The 20,352-nt window shown below is 30.8% G+C and overlaps 3 protein-coding genes across 3 annotated transcripts; 1 reads left to right on the plus strand and 2 right to left on the minus strand.

The window, feature by feature from the left end:
• Positions 2,776-9,250, plus strand: LOC109330758 (cell cycle checkpoint protein RAD17-like). The gene is made up of 12 exons (XM_019565037.1): positions 2,776-3,262; positions 4,337-4,394; positions 4,686-4,771; positions 4,849-4,896; positions 5,518-5,574; positions 6,031-6,133; positions 6,414-6,724; positions 6,810-7,164; positions 7,295-7,420; positions 7,551-7,749; positions 7,831-7,891; positions 8,831-9,250. Exons 1-12 carry the CDS (start codon positions 3,089-3,091, stop codon positions 9,068-9,070), a joined length of 1,818 nt encoding a protein of 605 aa, XP_019420582.1. The 5' UTR covers positions 2,776-3,088; the 3' UTR covers positions 9,071-9,250.
• On the minus strand, positions 11,517-15,128 carry LOC109331026 (protein POLLENLESS 3-LIKE 2-like). The gene is made up of 4 exons (XM_019565310.1): positions 14,890-15,128; positions 13,541-13,753; positions 13,188-13,343; positions 11,517-12,414 (listed from the first exon to the last, which is right to left on the minus strand). The coding sequence occupies exons 1-4, from the start codon at positions 15,055-15,057 to the stop codon at positions 11,611-11,613; spliced, it is 1,341 nt and encodes a 446-aa protein (XP_019420855.1). The 5' UTR covers positions 15,058-15,128; the 3' UTR covers positions 11,517-11,610.
• LOC109331018 (14 kDa proline-rich protein DC2.15-like) lies at positions 19,539-20,066 on the minus strand. Its single transcript, XM_019565301.1, has one exon. It carries the CDS (start codon positions 20,003-20,005, stop codon positions 19,559-19,561), a length of 447 nt encoding a protein of 148 aa, XP_019420846.1. The 5' UTR covers positions 20,006-20,066; the 3' UTR covers positions 19,539-19,558.

Raw genomic sequence — 20,352 nt, forward strand, 5'->3', positions numbered from 1 at the left:
ATTTAATTTTGCTACCTGTAAACTAACTAAGAATATAAAAAGAGAAAAAAAGGTATCCACCGACAATGTAAGAGTTTTATTCACCATTCATTTTTAATTAATATTGACTCTTAAAAAATAGGATTAAATATATATACACCAAAAGTACAAGTGTTTTTTATACTGCCAATAAATCATTCACAATTTATATATTAATCATCATAGACTCTCAAATAAAAATAAAAGCAATACAAATCAATGGTGGATGATGTATTGACACTGTAAAAAAACTTTAGAGTGACGATGCAGAGATTTTAAACTAAAAAAATAATACAAATGAATAATGTATAAATATTACATTCATATAAAAATTGTAATTATCAATTAATACAAAAAAATTATTCATCATTAGTAAATAAGGAAAGGTTTAGGAGTATCAATCAGTTACATTTTTAACTAACATTCATTTCATTTATGAGATGGTACTTTTTAGTTTTTACCCAACAATTTTGCTATTTTAAGAACAATTGCATCAATACGTGACAATTTCTTTTAGGAGAAAAATGAAAGAGAACATTACAATTTTGATGTCTTGTTATTTTCCTATTATTATCTATTATAAAAAAAGAAAATTCTTAAGCTTAGACGATTACGTAGGCAAAGTTTTTTTTGAACCAAATCTAACTTAAGACAAATATTTAAGTTACTTGTAGCAAAATAATTTTAATTAAATATCTTAATTTTATGTTTTATTTTATTAATATGTTTATTTATGTAAATCATATAATGATTTTAGTAAATTTGATAGTTTTATTTTAGGTTTGGTTGATAATAATAATAATAAAGATAAGATGATTAAAACTTTATAGCTCATCGAAATTTAAAATTTATAAATTAAGGTTTTTGTTCAAACTTTAATAAAAAATCAATGCTATCATCAAAGTGAAACACATCAAGTGTGAGAATAGTGTCCATACTATTTTCTCAATTCCCTAAAATTATTTATACTCATTATTTCCATACCCCTACTCACCAAGTGTATTAGAGTTTGATAGGAAGGTTGTAAAATTAGTATATGTCAAATATTATAGTCAGACTAGAATGAATATATTAAAACAACTATTTATTTTCTTATTGGATTCGAATTACCCAAAATCCAATAAGTTTGGAGATGACATTATTATTTTTATCTCCGTTGAATTCAGGTTTAGATTCTAAGTTTTAGATTTAGGTTTTAGTAAATATAAAGCTAACCCCGATTTACCTCGATGTTATTATTATATGCAGTGATAGAGTTTTTGGGATAAAATCATAAATAAAACAAGTAGCTATATATCCCATTAATTCTATGTTCAAACTTTGCGGTATTACCTATATCCCCTTACAACTTTATGCACGATTATCGAGGTATTTACATAGTAACCACTAACAGAATTCACACATCATAAGTGAGATATGAATTCAGGATCTGTAAAATACAATAAATGACTTTCTTATTAAGTCAACTAATGATCATGTGCAACCAACATGGTTCGTTCAAGTCGTACATGCTTAATTCTCCTTATAGAAGAATTAGTCTCATATACCTGTAGTGTTCCCGATTCGGACAGGATTATATTCAATACGAAAATACACATGAGAAACAATGTGTGCTTAATTCTCATCCCTTCAATTGCAGTATTCAATATATATCTTCATTAATATTTTCACAGGTAAAAAGACTTGAGGGTCTCATTTATTAGTTATTACTATTTATTAGTCACTGCAGCCAGGAATAGTTCCAGCCTATACATACCAAGTTACATTATCAACATGTTTTTTAAGTTAATAAATGTTACATTTTTATTGACATATTTATAAGTGTTGCCTCATGCTAAAATTTTATGGCCAATCATTGTAACAAATGTTTCAGATTTTTAAATTTGATTAATGAATCAACATCAAATTATTATAAGCAGAGATCATAAGTCTTAATATACCAATAAAGGTTTGGTCTAGTTGTGTAAGACTCTACTAGATCCCTAAATGATCAAAAAGTTAAAGGTTTAATTACTGAGAGTGAATCAGGTTGAACAATTTCAAAACTTTGTTGATGTACTTAACTTAGACTAATCAATCTCTTTGATCTATCTGTATAGATCGTAAGACCCACTACATAGGTTGCCACACATAAGTTTTACACCAAAAACACTTTGAATGAGGAGTAAGGTCACTAATCCTTTTGTAGGCATAAAATTCATCTTCATTCCTTAATGAAACCATTTTTTTTAAATAATTTCATGGAAATGAATATTTCTAGGATTCTAGTTTCTAAAAACTTGATTTAATCCATAGATAAAGAGTTATAGTTTACCTATCATATAGGAACTAATATATTTTCTAGTACAAAAGATCAATACTAGAATTTAAAATAAAGAGTAATCCCCATTCAATACTCCATCGCCAACGGATGTTGATTCAAGTGGTATATGCTTGATTTTCATTAAGCAAAATCAACCTGTATCTTGTAGATGAAAAAACACTCACGAAGAGAATTAACCCCACATATATGTGTATGTTCCCAACTCGGACATAATTGCATCCGGTGTGAATATACATGTAATAAACCAAAAAAATTGAATTCTGGATCTACATGGTTTCACCATATTGGGACATTGAGACTTGAAAAAAAAGCCTTTCTAACATGACCTCACGTCTCAATTCAAACCCAACCCTTTTGTATGACGATGTATTCTTTTACAAATGGGACTAGGAATGACAACGGGTTGGGTTTGGATTTGCACATACCTAAACCCAAAATTTAAAACCTGAACCCGAACCCAATCATATCGAGTTTTCTCCGCTAAATTCAAATACGGTTCGGGTGGGTACCCACATATTCGGTTTTTATTGCTATCCCTAAATAACACTCATCTTCCCGCCAACACCAAAGGCTTCTCCTGAAAGCCATCTCAAATTTGTCCTATAAAAATAAATAAATAATAAAAACCCTCATATTTCCGAGCCTCTTTGATTTCACTCACTCTTTCAAATTGTTACTTCATTCTATTCTCTCTTTCACACTATGAATTTTCGTTTGTAACTTCACTAATTTAACCCTTTTTCTCTAATGTCAAAGCGAAATTCCCTCGTTTTTCTCTCATCAGATGATGAAGACGCTTCTAATAATCGTTCATTGAGTTCCAACCGTAGATATACATCAAAGCCTAATTCAAGAACCTGCTTAGGTCAAAAGAAGGTTCGAGTTTCCAGTTCCGGGACTCGCTTCTCTAAGCGCCATCAGGTATATGACGGAGTGCTTCAGGTGTCATATGTGATAGAAATGTGTTACTCTCGTATTTACAGCATTGTATCATGTTGAATGTCGGATGGTAAAATATCAACAAAAGAATAAGTTACTTACATGTATTAGAGATGCGAATGTTGAGTTGAATGAGCGAGCACGCTAGATAAGATAAGATTAAAAATGAATGTATAGTTGGATAAAGTTAAGTTAGAGTAGCTCTTATTGTAGAAAATATTGTAAAATTGCACCTTAAGTGATTTGTATATGTTTGAAGGAGAGCGTTAAAAACCTTAATAAGGAGAGTGGATGACATGAATGTTAGTATAATTTCTATAGGAATTAGGAAGTTGGCGAAACAATTAGGAAAGATTTAAACATCAGTACTTTGTTAATGTACATGATCGATTTATGATAGAGCATTGTAATATTGTTCAATCCATGTAACCGGCTACAGCTAGTGGGACTTGAGACTTGGTTGTCATTGTACTTGTACTGACACTGAGAGTTTTTTTAGTGTACTATCCATCATACATTGTTAATAATAATCATTAACTCGTAAATAAAAATGTAATACACATCAATGTTGTTCATATGGAGAACTTTATACCGAGAATGCATATATATTAAATTCAATTTCGTATGTTATAACATTTGTAGAATGAAAGGGAAGAGGAGGGAAAATTTGAAGATGCTTGAAGAACTTTCTTCAACTTTGGGAGTTTAGGGGTTTTGATTACATTATTTTCTCACTTCCAAATTTCTAAACCAAATAGGGGATCTTAATTAAGATCACTTTGCTTCCTTCCCCTTCTCCCCGGTTTCCCAATCGAAACACTTTTATGCGAAGTCTTGGATTGATTTAAGTCTTATGATTTTGGGTCTTCCTTACTCAAGTAGATACTTTAAAATAGTGATATTATTGATGTATGATGTGTGACCTTGATCATAGTTGATGCAAAGTTAATACTTCTATCACGTGGCACAAACTATCCTTGTGGTATTCGATTTCTGATTGCATTTTTGTTTAATGTCTGTTATTTAAGAAAACGAGATGACTTTGATTTATTGTAGATCAGCTTACTCGACGAAGACTTCAATGAAGCGTTTACTGGGTCAAAGGTATCCACTGGTATGCTGCAGCTGTGTTGTGTTTAATATGATAGTCTTTTTATTTGATCGATTTTGAATGGACAATTGTGCCTTTGTTCATTTTGAATGTGAAGCTTATCACATCATTGTGCAATATGTTACACTGGACTATGCTGAAACTTGAAAGACTGCAAGTTTTTGAAACAGACCCGAGTCTAATTTGTTGACTTCTTTTGATTTACAGTTTCTACTTTCCACTTTATTTATTATCACACTGTCTTCTGAATCTATGCTCTTACCCCTGCTCTCGTATGCATCATGGATGAATCAGGTACTCGAAGAAGCAATACATCGGAGCTATGGGTTGATAAATACAAGCCCCGTTCACTGGAAGAGCTTGCTGTTCACAAGAAAAAGGTCAAGGTGCTAAACTTTAAAGCTCTTGTTTTTTCTATAGGAATTCCAGCTCATTTTCCCTTTTTCCGTGTTTTCAGGTTGAAGAAGTCAAGACATGGTTCGAGGAAAGGTTGGAACCTTCAAAGGTAAATATAAGAAAAGAGCTTGGTAGGGAATGTTTTTCTTGTAGACTTGCAAAACATTATCTAGACAGAGATGGAGTATTAAGGATAAGGTGATAAGGTAAATTGTCACAGCTTTAAGAATTTTGATTTTTTTCGCTCTTTCCGATTGGGTAGGTAAGTGATTTGAATCCATTTGGCCATGATTTTGTTTGGATCAATCTAAGGTTGGAAATAACACAAAAATCTTGTAGTGCCTCACTGTCCATGCTCCTCCTTGGGTCCTCATAATTAAGGAAGGCTTTATTGATCAGATCTTTAGTGTAATTTTGTTATTATATTCATTGCTGACATTGCATAAATAGAATTCATGAATTAGAAACTGGAATTTTCATTTAACTGCAAAAGAGAGCAGCATCATTTTTGGCTTTTGGTTATTTTAGATCTTTTCTTCTAATTTCTCTTCTAAAAGTGTTCAGTTCTGTACTGTAAATGTCTGAAGAAATTATTTCCCGAGTACTTGGTTATACTCATATAAGTGACTATAGATTGTTCTCTGATCTTTATATTTGTCTTATGTTGTTTGTATTCTGTTCTTATTGTCGATTTCATGTTTCTTCACCTTAGTTTTTGGCAATTTTACAGGGCGTCTACAGAAATAATGTTCTTGTCATTAGTGGGCAGGCTGGCGTTGGAAAATCTGTATGTACTATGTATAGCATTTCCATTTTCTACTTATCACAGAAGTAGATGCTTTCTTTTACTTGTATTAGAACAGCCATAGAGACCAATTTAAAAGTGCAAATGTCTGATTCAGGATAATGTGGCTTGTTGTACAAAGTCTCTTCTTTTCTATGCATTTTGATTTGTTTCTTTATATTTTGATTCGTATATATGCAGATCTTTAAATAATTTATTATTGTTGGAGTAATTACACTGAACTCCACCTGAAACGCTAGCTCATAGGGGAGGGTTGCCTAAGTCTTTATAAATGGTCCTTTACTCATATATTCAACCGATATGCAACCTAAAACTTAATAATTAATGAATTTCTGCACTTCCTTTTCAGTTAGGACACTGTTATGAAGAATCACTTCCTAATGTACTTTGCTAGGCATACCACATTGATGTTGAACAATATATTGTTTTATTATGTAGGCTGCTATTCATGTAATTGCATCTCACTTGGGAGCAACAGTTTGTGGATGGAACACACCTACACCTGTAATTTGGCAAGAACATCTTTATAATTCTGGTGCAGGTAGGTCAAGCAAGTATGCTTCTGATGATCTAGCATGAAAAAAGTTGACTTATCCCTATGACTATCTCTTGTTGAATAATCTTTTTTTTTGTTTGTTAAACGACAATGTTCGTAGAGGATATATTTTGCTAAAATGACAATGTGCATCGGGTTTACAGTGTAAATGGGAAAATGCATGCATCATATAAATATTCGGAGGAAAGACAAAATTCTGTGGTTTAAATTGTAACTTCTTGACTGTGACCATATGATTTTTTCATATTTTCTGATTGATTGACAGGGGCAGAATACACATCCAAGTTGGGCGAGTTTGAAACTTTTGTTGAGAGAATACGGAAATATGGAATGATGCCAACTTCCTTTACTGGAGAGTCAAAACCAAGTGTCATACTTTTAATAGACGATCTTCCTATGACAAATGGGAAAGCTGCTTTTGAAAGGCTTAAAGATTGCTTGCACCTTTTGGTGTACTCGACTCAGATACCGACAGCAATATTGTTCACTGACTACGGAAATACTGATTCAGCAGATTATAATGCCAAGTGTTTGGAAGAACTTCAGCTTTCCCTTCAGAGTTCTGGGGCTTGTAAGGTTACTTTTTGAAAATACTCTTGCGGTTTTTGATGCCATGTTATGAGAAAATGTTTATGCAAAACTTAATTTGGGAAATTCTCAGGTTGCATTCAATCCAATTACGACGAATTCTATTAAGAAGATACTTTTTAGGATATGCAAAATGGAGCACTGTGATGTGGTTGCTGACCACGTCGACCATATAGCAAAAGCAAGTGGAGGTGACATCAGACATGCGATTACTTCCTTACAGTTTTTCTGTCTCAAACTAAATCAAAAGCATTCGTTTTCTCTATTCACTCACTCCTCTGGTGCATTAAAAGACGAAGGTAATAAACCGGTTAGATTGGATGATGGATATTACTTGCACTATGGAAGAGATCAAACACTTTCTTTATTTCACGCATTGGGGAAATTTTTGCACAATAAAAGAGAGACCGGATCCTCAATTGAATATGGTACATCAATTTGAATTTCATATCTTCCCTTTCTTTTTACCTTGGCAAATGACACAGTTCTAAGTTAAGTTGATTCTTAAGGTATCTTTGTGTTGCAGTTTATTACATAGTTATTTTTCTTATGTGGTAGATCAAGATGCCTTTCTTATAAAAGAAAGATTTTCAAGATTGCCTTTAAAAATGGATGTGCCAGAGAAGATTCTGTGTCAAGCCCATGCACAACCTGGTCTTGTTGCTGCCTTTCTGCATGAAAATGGTATTCCTTTCAACGTGCTGGTGGCGCTTTTTTGAAAAATCGATTACATATTGAAGATTTTTGTTCTTTTTAATTATTTTCTGAACCAAATACAATAGCTTCATAATTCTCACTTGAAAATTTCTTGCAGTTCTAGATTTCATGGATGATGAGGCAATAGATGATGCATGGACATTGTCTTCATATCTAGTTGATGCCGACATCCTTCTTGCTAAACCTCGGGGAATGCTATCTAATGATAATGACGCCGAAAGTGTTCTACAGTGTGCTGCTTCTTCCGTTGCTGTTCGAGGAGTGCTATTTGGAAATTCTCAACCACTATCTTCCAGGTATATCACTTCTATACATTCAGTCTTACTGGTGCAAAACTTTATGTTTCTCTTTCATATCTAATTCTGCAGCTTTTATAGGTGGCATGCGATTCGTCCACCGAAGCTCTGGCAGGTCGAAAAAGCATCCTTATACCACAAGGTATTTCATTATTGCTCCTATCTTCTATATTCTACTATGCTTTAGATGTTTCAATATAATGTTTAATAAAGTAGTTTGTTTTCATTGGGTTAGAGCGTCTCCAGCGATGGTCCGTAACAAAATAAGGACCGTCCGTAAATTTTGGTGTCGCTGGGAGTGATATGTTTTTGTCCATAAATAGAGCAGTAATGGAACATGTTATAAGCTTTCTTGATAAAAGTTCCTTTTTCCTTACTCCCTCTTCTTATTATAAGACACTTTTACTCGAATAAGCAATTAATTTTCTTTATTTTTTGAAAGACATAATATTACAATTTTACAATCCTAAGTCTAATTGGAAATTTCACAGATTTTTTGTTCCTCATTAATGAACTAAGGGCAGATAAGAGAAAATAGTAATAGATGCTGCATGAAAAATGTAAAATGCCTTATAGAAAGGACTACCAAAATATTAAAAATGGCGCCTTATAATAAGAAAGTATTACTTTTCGGTCTAAATTAATTTTTGAAGTCACATGCTCAGTAATTTAACTTGCGGACTGCATTATATGATACGACTGCAATATTGCAGTTGTAGTGATTGATACAACCACATCGTATCGCAGTTGCAGTATGATACTGAATCACATTGATGCGGTCGCAACGCAACCACATCGAACTGTATTTGGGCCGTATTAAACTACATCGAATTCAAAAATATTTTTTTTCATTACAAAATAAATTCACACCGTATCGGCCACAATCTGCATCATAGCGACCGCAATAACCGCAATTGCAGTAACCGCAACCGCAATTTAAAACACTGTGTGTGCCGAAGGTAGCTTTCTCACTAGAAGATTGTAATATTTCATGTTCAAGTTTGTCCTTTATCACTTAGATAAAGATTTGGAACCAAATATTTAATGCTTTCACAATTAACAACTTCCTTATTATTTGCAGAATGAAATATTGATGATGACATTCCCTTCTTGTAAGGGCTTAAGTTCTTATCACATATCAATTATGGCCACTGAATACATGCCAATATTTAAATTTCTTGGAAAAAGGGCATGTGGTATATATGATGAACCTAATCATGAATCTGTGAAGAACATGGATATGGAAGATGTTGATTTTGACCAAATGAGTTTAGATAATGAAGCAAAGGGGATTTCTGATGATGACATAGAAGATTGGTAAGTTTGAAACATTCATGTATTGTGATGAGGTTGCTTAGTTTCCAAGATATGGTGTTAATGTATATAATATTTGTTTGACCCTTTTCTACTATTTTGATATGCTTTGTTAATAGAGATAAAAGCATTGCTTATAGGGAAATGCAAGATTATGGATGAATTATTAGAAGGAAAGATATTGGAATGGAAGAAGCAACTTTTCTTTTGAAAAAGTTTATATTTTAATACCTTTGAAGCTTCATTATTTGTTTGTTTTGATTTAAAAAAATGTTTATTTGAGAAGATAGATCTTTTAGCTTATAGTAAAACATTGTTTCTGTAATTTGTTTGGCAAAATCATCCCTTTATATTTTAAGAAACTAGGTTGTTTCTTTGGTGCTTGTGGACCCAAATTATTTTTTAATATTAGTATTCAAGTTTTATATATTTTACTGTGAAGAATTTAATATATTTCGTGTATTAAGTGTACATAATACTATATATTTTTTGACAAAAAAATATGAAAATAAATTGTAATATTATAAAAAACCGTCATTAAAATTTAAACTGGTAATTTGATATTTTTACTAGAGGTAACTTCCTCCAACTTTTCTTACAATTTGTCATTTATATATTTTTTAACTCATTTATTCATGTGTAAAAATATTATATTATAAGTGCAACACAAACAATCGGAAATTATACTATTTAGGTAGTTATAACATGTTTTGACTCTATATATTAGTAATCTATATATATAGTTTAATATCTATGTAGTAGTTGACTAAAAATATGCAAATAACTCAATTTATTTGTTACTTGGCTCTCACGTTTGCTAACTTTCCTTGTGGTTCAAGCGGCGCCTACAATTCTTGTCTTTTATTAACAATTAAGATTTTGCGGCAACCTACAACATACAACTGCTTCATTACTTGTTTGCTGAACCCCAAATTAATGTTCCTCATGTCAATGAGTTTTAGTATATCATATTTGAGAATGATTGAATTGTTTCAAGGAATGGGGAATTCCAAGTTTTTATCATGTGGTATATGAAGATTTTGCAAGTACATAATCTAACCAATTGTGATGGTGAATCTCAAATCATCGGCAAACATAAGGAAGAAGCTCGATAACAATGATTACGACATGTGGCTACACCAACAAACGAGGAGAAGGAAGAGGAAAAGGAAGTGAAAGATAAAGCTTGGAAGGCATGCATTGTACGTGTTACTGAGACTTGAGATACTTTAGCAATATTGTTCGCTAGAAAGATCGATGCAAAGTTAATGTTGAAATAGTAAAATCAAATGAATAGTGTATAAGTAAATATAAATTGAAAACTAATCTAAGTTTATTTGGTATGAATTGCAGCCCACATAATGCTCAAATAAGAATATCAAATAAACTTGTTTTTTGTTTGTATGTAAGTAAAGCTAAATTAAAAAAATACAAGAAATTGAAGCTTCTTTAGTAACTACTCATTCATTTTGATTCTATAAAAATATAATGTATGCCATTACTTTTGTGAATTTAAATGCAGTAATGAGGTTCCTCAACCAAATTATTATTGAAAAATTTTCAGTAGAGTTTAACATGTGTGTACAGTGTAAAGTTTTTTGCACTATCAGCACATCATTCACCATGAACGATTAATAAGTCAATGATAAATAAGTTACTGACAATATTAAAAACAATTATACATATTAAATCTTTATTCATATCATTCTTACCTGATTCCTAGATTGATTATATTTTTTTATTTAATGCCTTAGTTTAGTTTGAAATGGAAATATGTTGACCAAATTTTAACAATGAATAAAAAATAACTCCTGAAGCATAATATTAATAGTTCAATCTCTCGTATGTATATATGGTTAAATACTTTTCTTGATAGAAACAAATCTTCCTAAAAAGAAATACATTAATATGGTTTATTATTATTATTGAAACTTAACTTCAAGACGTTATTTAATAGAACTTCAAATTAGCTTCCATACTCAATCTATTGCTGAAGTTTATTTATTATGAAAGAACAATTTCAGTGTATTTTATGTGCATAGTGTATTTACTATGAAAGAACCAAAGAATATCACTATATCTCTGATCTTATTATTTAATATCTATACACCGACCATGTAAGTGTTTTTTACACTCTCAGTGCACAAATTTTAAATTCTTGAAATGATTACTGTAAGTGTTTTTTACACTGTCAGCAAATCTCCATCATCCATATGTTAATTATCATTGACTTTCAAACAAAAACATTACAAATCAATGGTGAATGATGTGTTGATAGTGTAAAAAACCTTACACTGTCAGTGCACAAATTTTAAACTCATAATGGCATAAGTGCCAATGTTTGGTGTAGGCTAATGATGTTGAATATGGAACACACCTACACTTGTATTTTGTCAAGAACATCTTTATGTTCCTGTTTCATGTGAGTCAATCAAGTATGATGTAGTGCTAAAATGACAATGTGTTTCAGAGTGAAGATGATAGATATATACAGCCTTATCACCGAACAAACAAATTGTTTCGAGATTAAAACAAATGACTTCATGGTTACTGAGGACTCATAGATAATGTAATATCTTGAAAAACCTTAAGCCTCTTGTTAGTTTTGGTCTTGAAGATGTTACTATTTGGTGTGCATAAAATGGCTCCAAGAATAGCATCTTCAAAGTCCTTGTTATCTGGTAGCAAGTCAATTAACTTATTTTTCTCACTATCTTCCTTTGTTGAGACCCTTCTTGTTCTCTTAAGTTTCTCCGAAAACCGATTCGCATTTGGTTCCTTCAAAGAGTTAGTAGATGCATAATAGAATGGTGGAGCTGCAACATTGAGTGAGTTACTCAACATTGCAGCAACCTTGTTGTTGTTGTTGTTATGTTGTGGTGCTGCGCGATTCGATGTCGTGTTGCTATTGACATTCTCATCTGCGAATCCGTCTCGTGTTTTGAATGAATTCGCGGCTTTCGTGGACGACGATGAGGTCGAGTTTGTGTTGTCCTTACAAGGTTGAGGTTGCCAGATTGATGAAGAGCCAAGAAAAGCTTCAAAGATTCTGCTTTGTTCAATCCTATCATATTTCTTATTCATCATCTCAGATTCAAGGTCTTTGAGCATTTGTTGTGCTCTTTCATATGCTTTCAAATGAGAATCTGAACCTTTTGGACCATCATTAATTGAAGGTTTTTTCACCCTATAAAGAGTTTCTTTTGCTTCACTAATTCTTCCTTGCTTCATTAGGCAAATACCCAAGTTGCACATTTTGTTGTTATCTGCAGCTATTGAAAGTGCATGGAGATATGCATCTTCTGCTTCTATGTAATTGTTTTGCTGCATCAGTGCCCATCCCAAGTTTCCCTATTCAAAGAATTTCGACTCGGTTACAACAATAATAACTAAGTCTTTATCCCTCTATGTCAGTTACATGGATAGAATGAAACCGTAAAATATAATCCCATTTTTCGTAATCGATTAGTTAACATGTTGGTTAATCGTATTCTGAAACACAAAAAAAAAAATCATTGGCTTATCAAATTATCTATCGAGCTATGAAAAAGATTTTAATGTTTGTCAAAAGAGCTAAACAAAAGTGAAAATTAACCTTAAATTCTAGTATGTTGAAGTTGAATATAACCAAAAAATTCACAGACCACATAAAAAATAATAAATGGAATACATAAATGTTTTCATAAAAATATGATTTAGTTGGAATCATATGTGTTCCATAAAAATATGATTAGGATCTTCAAATTAACTGCATTAATAATAACATAACTCTTAGGTTACTAAAGAAGACTAAAAATATAAGCTTTAAATTTCAAGGTTTGGTTGTTGTATATTTTTTTTTGTGGTTTCTCATAGATATCCTTGTACCGGAGACAATCCAGTCTGAGCCGGGAATATCCATAAGTATGTGAAGCTAACTCTCCTTGCGGGTATTTTTTTCTATCGATAAGACTCGAATCCGAGACCTTACTTAAGAGAATCAAACATGTACTACTTGAATATTTTAAATATTGTATTTTGAGAACATATTTTTTTTGTTTAAAACTTTAAATCTTAGCAAACATGTTATTCATATCAATATTTTATTGAGATGAAACTTAGTTCTGCTACAAATGTGTTCTTACCAGTAATCTTGTGGCTTCTTGTTCTACAGAGACTTGAAACTTTTTCCCTTGAGATCTAGCAGTCTTGGTACGCTTGCCATTGAAAGCTAAACCTTTTTTAATCAAAAATAGCTTATGCTTCAAGAGAGCAATTTGCTCATCAAGTTTCCCACACCTCTGTCAAAAAAATCGGCCCGACGAATGTTAAAACTAGTATCACCAGAGTATATATACACAACCTTATCGCATTCGAAAAGTCTGTTTACGACTATTGGTTACTAAGAGAAACCCTTATAGTTGCGCTAGGGCTTAACTCTTACGGGTTTATAAACGGAAACTAAAAACAAAACTTTGATGCGAAATGAATAACGGACCTTGTAAAGATCCAAGAGGATATTGTCAAGAGATTCTTGGGCTTGATCTGAACATCTACTTCGAAGCGACTTAATGGCTTGAATAGCTTCTTCGGATCGATTTTGCTGCTTCATAACAATAGCCATATCTTTCAAAGCACTATCAACTCTATCTCCGGCATTAATTGCTGCCCAAAACAGTGGAATTGCTCTCTCAGGATCCTTATCCACCAGCTAAACATGGAAAAGAAACAAAGCAATACAATTAGTTAAAACTTGAAACCTTAAAAAATTACAAACAAAATTATCATATAAAGGAAGAAAAAAGAACATAGTTTTGTGGCCTTGTTTTCATACCATGAAGATTTTCACGTACCATATACATGGTTACTCTAAAGAAAATATTATAATATTAGAAGTTCAAAAGGACTAAATATAATTTTTTTCCCTCTAAGACAATGTTATTCATTTTTATGCATGTTATCTTATGCTTTGACTTATATTCATGCAAAACAATTGAATATATGTGTATATAATGAATTTTTTTGAAAATGAATAACATATGAAATGACATATGTGATTATCCTGAATTAATAGCAAAAATAATATAAAAACATTGTTAAAAAATGACATGATATTAGTAAATATGTTACTAAAATCAAATGAACTATTTACTATGGGCCATTAAAAATGATATCATATCTGATAAGTCACATTGGGAGACAAACCCTTAGCCGACTATGAATATGGCCCTAGTTTAATTTTTGAACCCGACATGAAACTCAACCATATGTTAGTCTAATTAGTAGGATTTTACTCATATCTAATGTTACAACATGTAGTGCATAACCTATGTAAGTTAGGGATGTAAGTAGTTCTAGAATGAACCACAAAATTGATAAATTCATTTTCAACCAAAAGATGTGATTAAGTTCAATTTCCATTTTATGAAACAATTTATAATTGGTTTGCTTCTCATTTCATTGGGGTCTAGAATTGGGAGTACTCAGCTGCAAAACTAATAAATAATTAAGTGACACCTTAACACACATGCACAAAAATTTCTAGAAACATTACAAAATTTAGCATCTCAATAAACTAAACTTACTTAATTTCCTTCTAACTTCAAAAGAAAAAACATAAAATAAACCTAACCAAACTATCCCTTATATTCAATTCTTAAACTTACTCAAAACCGAATTGTTATACCCATATATGTAACTAAAAAACTCCAAACAAAAGAATGATGTGTCATTCCATATGTCAACGCTTGTGATTAGAAAAATACTTAATTACTAAAATTTTAATTTAAATATATTTTTTCAAACATAAAATGATACATTTCGTGCTACAGAAAACGTGCTCCTAACCTGAACGTTTTTGGCCCTGACATAAGGAGTGTGACCAAGAGGGACCTTATGTGTGACATTTAAGGATTGAGATCGTGTTCTGAAAACTCCAACAGGTTTTGCAGGAGAACATGGTGCAGATTTCGATGGTCTCAAACCTTGAGCACCATTCCACGTGTCTTGCATCATTGTCAAAAACTACGAAAATTGAAGTTTTTCAACGTTGGAAATAACAAATGGATAGTGTTTTGAAGCAGAGAAGAGTGTGAGTACAAGAATTGAAGTGTTCCAAGGTTTTTAAATTTCTCGATAATTAGTAGCCGTTGGAACTAGCCGTTGGGGGAAAAGAGTAAGATTGGACTATGGATTTACCATTATGAAATGTCTATTTGGGTTATTTTATTTATTTATTACACCAATATTTGTACATTTTTTAGTCTTTTAATTTATAACGTTAAGTTCAAAATCTTCTTTTATAGCTCGATTTTGTACATCTAAAAATTTATTGAATTTTATAAGTTATAACCATACAATTTTAACAAACCAATTTATTGAATTCAAGTGGTACATACTTGATTTTTCTTGAGTAAGGTCTCAGGTTCGAGTCTTGTGGATGAAAAGAATATCCGCTGAGAGAGTTAGCTCCACATACCTGTGGATGTTTCTAGCTCGAACATGATTGCCTTATGTGTGAGGATACCTGTGAGAAATAAAAAAAAAAGATCAATATTCATCAACAATAAGTTAATCTAATAGTGTAACACTTTACTAGATGTCATAATCGCTCTCGATTAACGAGAGCGACACATGTTAAGAGATACACTTATACACATTGAAAAAGATTAATTACTTAACTATAGGGTAGGAAAATATTTTTAGTAGTACAAAAAAAATATCATTTTTTATACTAAATTCAAATATTTGAAAGAGAAAATAGTGCATATATTAATTATATACTATATATTTTTAAACTGTTCACATATAATTTATTTATCTATTATTTGATTATCATTTACTCTTACAATATGAAACATAGACAAATGAACTATTAGTAAGGGTAAAATGTGGCAAAAACTAATTTACACCCTTTAACTTTTAACTCTCATTCTTAGTTGTGTTAACCTTTATTTTTTATTTTAATAAATCTATTATTGTTGATTAATACTGACATAAATTAAAGTTATCTAGATAGACTTTCATGTTAAAAATAAATAATTTTTTTTGTTAATATGATATATTTAGTTTTGGATAGATAGTAGGAATAAAATGTAAGTAAGAATCATAATTTTTTAATAAAGGTAAAATATGACAAAAGTAGGTTACACCCACTAATTATCAATTTCTATTCTTAGTAATCATCATAGCATAAATTTCACATTTTAAATTTATCATTTTCATAATTCTCATATTTCAAATTTAACCTTTTATTCTTTTGCAAAAGGTCAAATATTTAATTTCTGAAAGCGACACTTAATGGGAGAGACAACCACAAATCCCAAAAGAGATTACTTCTTTATCAAAAGACGAGGGATGTCCTCCTAGTATAATAAAATTAATAGGAATTTTCACACATTTTTTTTCTATCAATTCATCATTACTCTTTCACACATTCTCGTTCTTCTACTTTTCTCTTCCTTAACTAAAGAATAACATTTTTAACAACTACTTTATATATATTATGTCAACTATTAATCTTCTTAAATATTTGGTCTCTATTGAGTTTCTTTGTTGCATTTCTTATATTTAAATTATCTTTTCTTAAAGAATGCTATCAAGAAGATTATATAATCAATATTAGAAAAAATAAGAATTCGGATGAACATACACGAAGTACTTGTTGACATGCTAATATTAATAGTTTTTGTAGTTAACATCTTTCATTCATTTAAACTCCATGTAAAAATCAATCCTATAAAAGATGTATTTTTTAATTATATTTTGTACGTTTCAAATTAATCCTGATTCCTGATTCAAAATTTATTATGTTTGCCATTCTCGTTATAATATCTAATTTTGGTTTGATTATAAATATTATTATTATTCTAATTTATATTTCCATTTAATCATACTATTTTTAATTCTCAATTATGGTGTACCAATTAATTCTTTTTAATTTGTAACTCATTCTGAATTTAAAATTTCACTTAATTTTGACCAAAATGTTGGTATGGAGGATGAAACACAACTATTACATTTATGTATATTTCTAAAATATAGTCTACTACTAAGTGACAAATTTTGTTTTAACGAGTAATATAAATTAAATAAAAGTAGTTATTGTATTTTTTTATTGATTTTTTCATTATTAATATTAATATAATATATATGTATATCTAATTTCACCAGATTTAATTAGTTATGTTAATTTTGTTAGTTGATTTCGGTTTGTTAGTTGTAATTATTTATTAAGATTTTTGGTCACTTCACATCTTTTTCGTCTTATTCTTCATCAACTACCGCCAATTATTTCTTTTCTTTGTTATTCTAGTTTCTTTACCCATCTCTCATTAAACACAAAACATTAGTTTTTTCTCATTGAAACAACATATAAGAATCAAGATTAAGGTTTATCTCATTTCTTTCTTTCATCCATTATGATTGGTTTGCTTCTGTCAAAAAGATGGTTAAGCGTTGGATGAAATTGCTTCTGCTAAATGGTGGTTAAGCGTCAGTATTGCTTCACATTCAGATTTTAAGACTGGGAGACGAATATTCGCTCACCAACAAGAGGAGGTAGTAGAGTATGTGTGGTGTTCAACACAATCATTTTAAGCTTGGAATGCTTGACACATTCCAGCTTGAGGAGGATGTTAAAGTTGTTAGTTGATTTCAATTTGTTAGTTGTAATATTGTTTTTGTTATTCGATTAATAGTTTAATTAATCGATTAACTAATTAGTATATAAATGGTGATTCTCTTATTCCTTGTAATTCAATTCATTCATTTTCAGTAATGAGAAATATAAATTTTTAAGCTTTCTTTCTCATTCTCTTTTCTCATCTTTCTTGTTTCATCAAGAAGATTCAAACATGCCTCCTACCATTTTAACAAGTTGTAATATTAATAACTATGAACACTCCCCCATACATCTTGACACTTACCAAGCTTTTTTTTCCTCTTTAATATATTTATTAATTCTACTTATGTAGAAGTCTGCATATATAAAAATTGTTGGATGTTTGTAATATGTTATTATATGAAGTCTCATATTGTCTAATATTATAATAGAATATAATATCAATGTTATATATTTAAATCAATTACCTTGATATTAATGTGCACCACATATAAGCACCAAATAGAAACACTTCATAGACAGTTGGGTCCATGGGTGTGTTAGTGTTTGTAATCCTTATTCTCTAATAATATCTTGGTGACCACTCAACGCTTCCGTGGATGTAAACACAATTGGCTGAACCTGGTTAGCAAATTCTCTTGTTTTTTCTCTTCTATTTCTTCCATGCTTTTATTTAATTGTTTGTGGCCAACGCTGTACAACAATCGCTTCCGCTGTACCAACAATTGATATCAGAGCCAATTGGTAGATGACTCTTAATCCAGATAACAGTTAATAGCTAAAGAAAGTAAAGACGTGGTGGCTAGACAAAGTGCGTCAAATGTAATGCACAAAGATAAAGTAAATGAGTTGAAGGAGAAAAATAGTCAAACATACATCTTAATTATCTAATAATACATAGTGGTAGCCTCTCAATGCTCTCGAAGACATAGACACAATTGGCCGAACTTCATTACCAAATCTCTTGTGTTATTATCTTTTCTCTATACTATTTTATTATTTGATTACGCGTAATAAATAATACACTGAGAAGTGTGGAGCACAAGGCATTTTGGAGTAATTCCTAATAGATTAGCTAAACTTTAAGTTTAACAATTGTCTATTAACTTTCAAATTCATCCCAAAGCTAAATTGTGTTTCTTTAATTATTGCTGAGCAAACTTTTGTCCTTCTTTTAATCATTACGTGAATTGATTCAAACATGATGATATATAATTGAAAACTACAAAATGATTAGAAAATGTTGATTGCTGCAATTGAATGTTAATGATTTTAGTTGAGAGAAATTTATGTATTTCTTCTCTATCAATAATAAACAATCCACTCCTATTAATAGATTTCGAGTTACTTTATTTAAAGCGAATTATAATATTTTATTCTAATGTATTACTCTTATCTTCTCATTTTGTGTTTTAAATAATATTCTTATTATAACACATTTTCAACTAAATTGCACATTCCAATGATTGTTTCTTTATAAATATTATAACATTACAATTTTAATCGTATTTACAAGAAGAATTAAGAAAAATAATAAATTGTATAGAAATTTTAAAGTATCTTATAAATCACCAAACCTTTCTAAAACATGTCTAATAAAATAGGAGTGGGTATGTTAAAGTTTTGTTTTATCCAAAAACACAAGTAACTTCTGCTTAAATTACAATAGGGTACAAATGGTGTCATGATTCATACTTTCTACAAGAATATAAATAATTTCAGCATCTCAAAAGTAAGATACTTAACTACATAAAATTCCATTCAAACTGCAACTAGAAATTACAATTAGAAATACAACATCATTCTCAATAAATGAGTTAGCACAAAGTACTAAAAAACTACACACAACAAATCACAAAATTAAGGGCACAAATACAAAAAAATGACATTGAATTAGGAGCATTGGAACTCAGAGGGTGGGGTTTTGTCACAATAATTAAGGAGCAAGCTTAGTGAAATAGGAATATTAATGTTAATGCCAAGAATGTTTGCTTTGATAGCAGTACAAAGACAAACAGCAACTTCAAGATCAAGAAGTCCTTCTAGTATTGAACAACATGGGTGGTTTAATGGTGACCCCACCAATGCACCAATTGGTGTATTAAGAACATTTGCACAAACTCCTAGTTTCAATGCATCTCTGGGACAACTCTTAGCACTTTGGTTTGGAAAAGGAAACGTATTCGGGTTCGGGTTAGGGTTAGAGTTAGGGTTAGGGTTTGGTATAGGGATAGGGTTTTGCTTTGGTTTTGTACAAGTATAGCACCCATTTGCTAAGACAAAGAAAAGCAAATTGATGGAGTAGAAGAAAGCAAGAGTTGAAGATGTAGAAGAATCCATTGTTTGGAAGAAAAATTAGCAATAAACTGTAATTAAGAACCGTAGTAATAATTGTGTGAAGATGTAATTAGTAATGCGATTATTTATAGTGTCCAAGGTAAGTGTACTTTTTAGCCGAGGTTGATAAAGAATTTTGGTCACAAGATTTAATGTTTGATGCACTAGCCATGTGAACCACGAAGCTCTATGAGTTTAGCTGGTAGTGCAAGTGGGTCAATATAAAAAGAATAGCAGGGTTTTCAATGCACGATACTTCGACTTAATTAACTGTATATATATAGTCTTATCCTATAAGTGAAGAGATTGTTTTCAAGATTTGAATATGAGACCTAATGGTTAATAACGTT

Source organism: Lupinus angustifolius, chromosome LG17 (assembly GCF_001865875.1).
Source record: "Lupinus angustifolius cultivar Tanjil chromosome LG17, LupAngTanjil_v1.0, whole genome shotgun sequence".
NCBI classification, from domain to species: domain Eukaryota; kingdom Viridiplantae; phylum Streptophyta; class Magnoliopsida; order Fabales; family Fabaceae; genus Lupinus; species Lupinus angustifolius.